General features: G+C 31.4%; 1 protein-coding gene across 2 annotated transcripts in view; it reads right to left on the bottom strand.

The window, feature by feature from the left end:
- LOC111083339 (otopetrin-1-like) overlaps positions 1–1776 on the bottom strand; it is a 15925-nt gene that overhangs the window by 3902 nt on the left and 10247 nt on the right. For both annotated transcript variants that reach the window (XM_022379811.1, XM_022379810.1), the window contains one exon: positions 598–775. In XM_022379811.1, the coding sequence (XP_022235519.1) occupies positions 598–775 (178 nt within the window). The remainder of the gene's footprint in view (positions 1–597; positions 776–1776) is intronic.

The following is a 1776-nucleotide window of genomic DNA, read 5'->3' as shown; positions in this document are numbered from 1 at the left end:
ATTACAGACCATTATTTGAGGTTAACATCTATTATATCCTGAATTACAGACTATTATTTGAGGTTAACATATGTTATATCCTGAATTACAGACCATTATTTGAGGTTAACATCTATTATATCCTGAATTACAGACCATTATTTGAGGATAACATCTGTTATATCCTGACTTACAGACCATTATTTGAGGTTAACATCTGTTATATCCTGAATTACAGACCATTATTTGAGATTAACATCTGTTATATCCTGACTTACAGACCATTATTTGAGGTTAACATCTGTTATATCCTGAATTACAGACCATTATTTGAGGTTAACATCTGTTATGTCCTGACTTACAGACCATTATTTGAGGTTAACATCTGTTATATCCTGAATTACAGACCATTATTTGAGGTTAACATCTGTTATATCCTGACTTACAGACCATTATTTGAGGTTAACATCTGTTATATCCTGAATTACAGACCATTATTTGAGGTTAACATCTGTATTAGCTGCTGTAATACTGATTGTTTTATATCAGTAACTGTTTAGTTCCCGGATTAGACCCGATAAATTATTTCGGCTACTATTGAAATGGTAGTTAACTTACTTGAATTTGTAATAAAATTCACACTGGTGGTGTTACTTTGAACTACTGAGTTGCTAATAAACAGGTTGTAGTCCTGTAAAGCATCCTCAACAACGGTGCTGAGCCAGAAAAATAAAGACGTTCCGAACAAATGTATCAGTCCAAACCTTGCGAACGGTTTCAGTCTATTGATTATCACCTGGTAAAAAAAAAACCTAGATTACATCAGAAAAATGAAGCTAGTTTTCTTGCCTGCTGTCTATATAAGTTTATTCTTAGTTTGATAACATACAACTAAGATCCGATCAGTACGAGCTACGTAATCAGTATATTCATTTAACTCATCACATACGCGTTTTATGATGTACTTCAACACATTAGCGCTCTAGAAACAGGAAAATAGTTTTAAAAAAGAGAAGGGAATTACATTAGCATATTTGAAACTGATCAACAGTACACAGAAATACAATAGCATTACATATATGAACAGTTGATAGAATAGCATTACATATGTGAACAGTTGATAGAATAGCATTACATATATGAACAGTTGATAGAATAGCATTACATATGTGAACAGTTGATACAATAGCATTACATATATGAACAGTTGATAGAAGAGCATTACATATATGAACAGTTGATAGAAGAGCATTACATATATGAACAGTTGATACAATAGCATTACATATATGAACAGTTGATAGAAGAGCATTACATATATGAACAGTTGATACAATAGCATTACATATATGAACAGTTGATAGAAGAGCATTACATATATGAACAGTTGATAGAATAGCATTACATATGTGAATAGTTGATAGAATAGCATCACATATATGAACAGTTGATAGAATAAAGATTTACTTACATTAGCGTACTTGAAGCAGATGAACAGTTGATAGAATAGAGATTTACTTACATTAGCGTACTTGAAGCAGATGAACAGTTGATAGAATAAATATTTACTTAAATTAGCGTAACTGAAGCAGATGAACAGTTGATAGAATAGAGATTTACTTACATTAGCGTAATTGAAGCAGATGAACAGTTGGTAGAATAAAGATTTACTTACATTAGCGTAACTGAAGCAGATGAACAGTTGATAGAATAGAGATTTACTTACATTAGCGTAATTGAAGCAGATGAACAGTTGATAGAATAAATATTTACTTACATTAGCGTAACTGAAGCAGA

The sequence above is a fragment of the Limulus polyphemus genome, unplaced genomic scaffold (genome assembly GCF_000517525.1).
Source record: "Limulus polyphemus unplaced genomic scaffold, Limulus_polyphemus-2.1.2 Scaffold9143, whole genome shotgun sequence".
Taxonomy (NCBI): Eukaryota; Metazoa; Arthropoda; class Merostomata; order Xiphosura; family Limulidae; genus Limulus; species Limulus polyphemus.
Note: the sequence above shows the minus strand (reverse complement) of the source record. Positions and strands in the feature narration are given on the sequence as shown.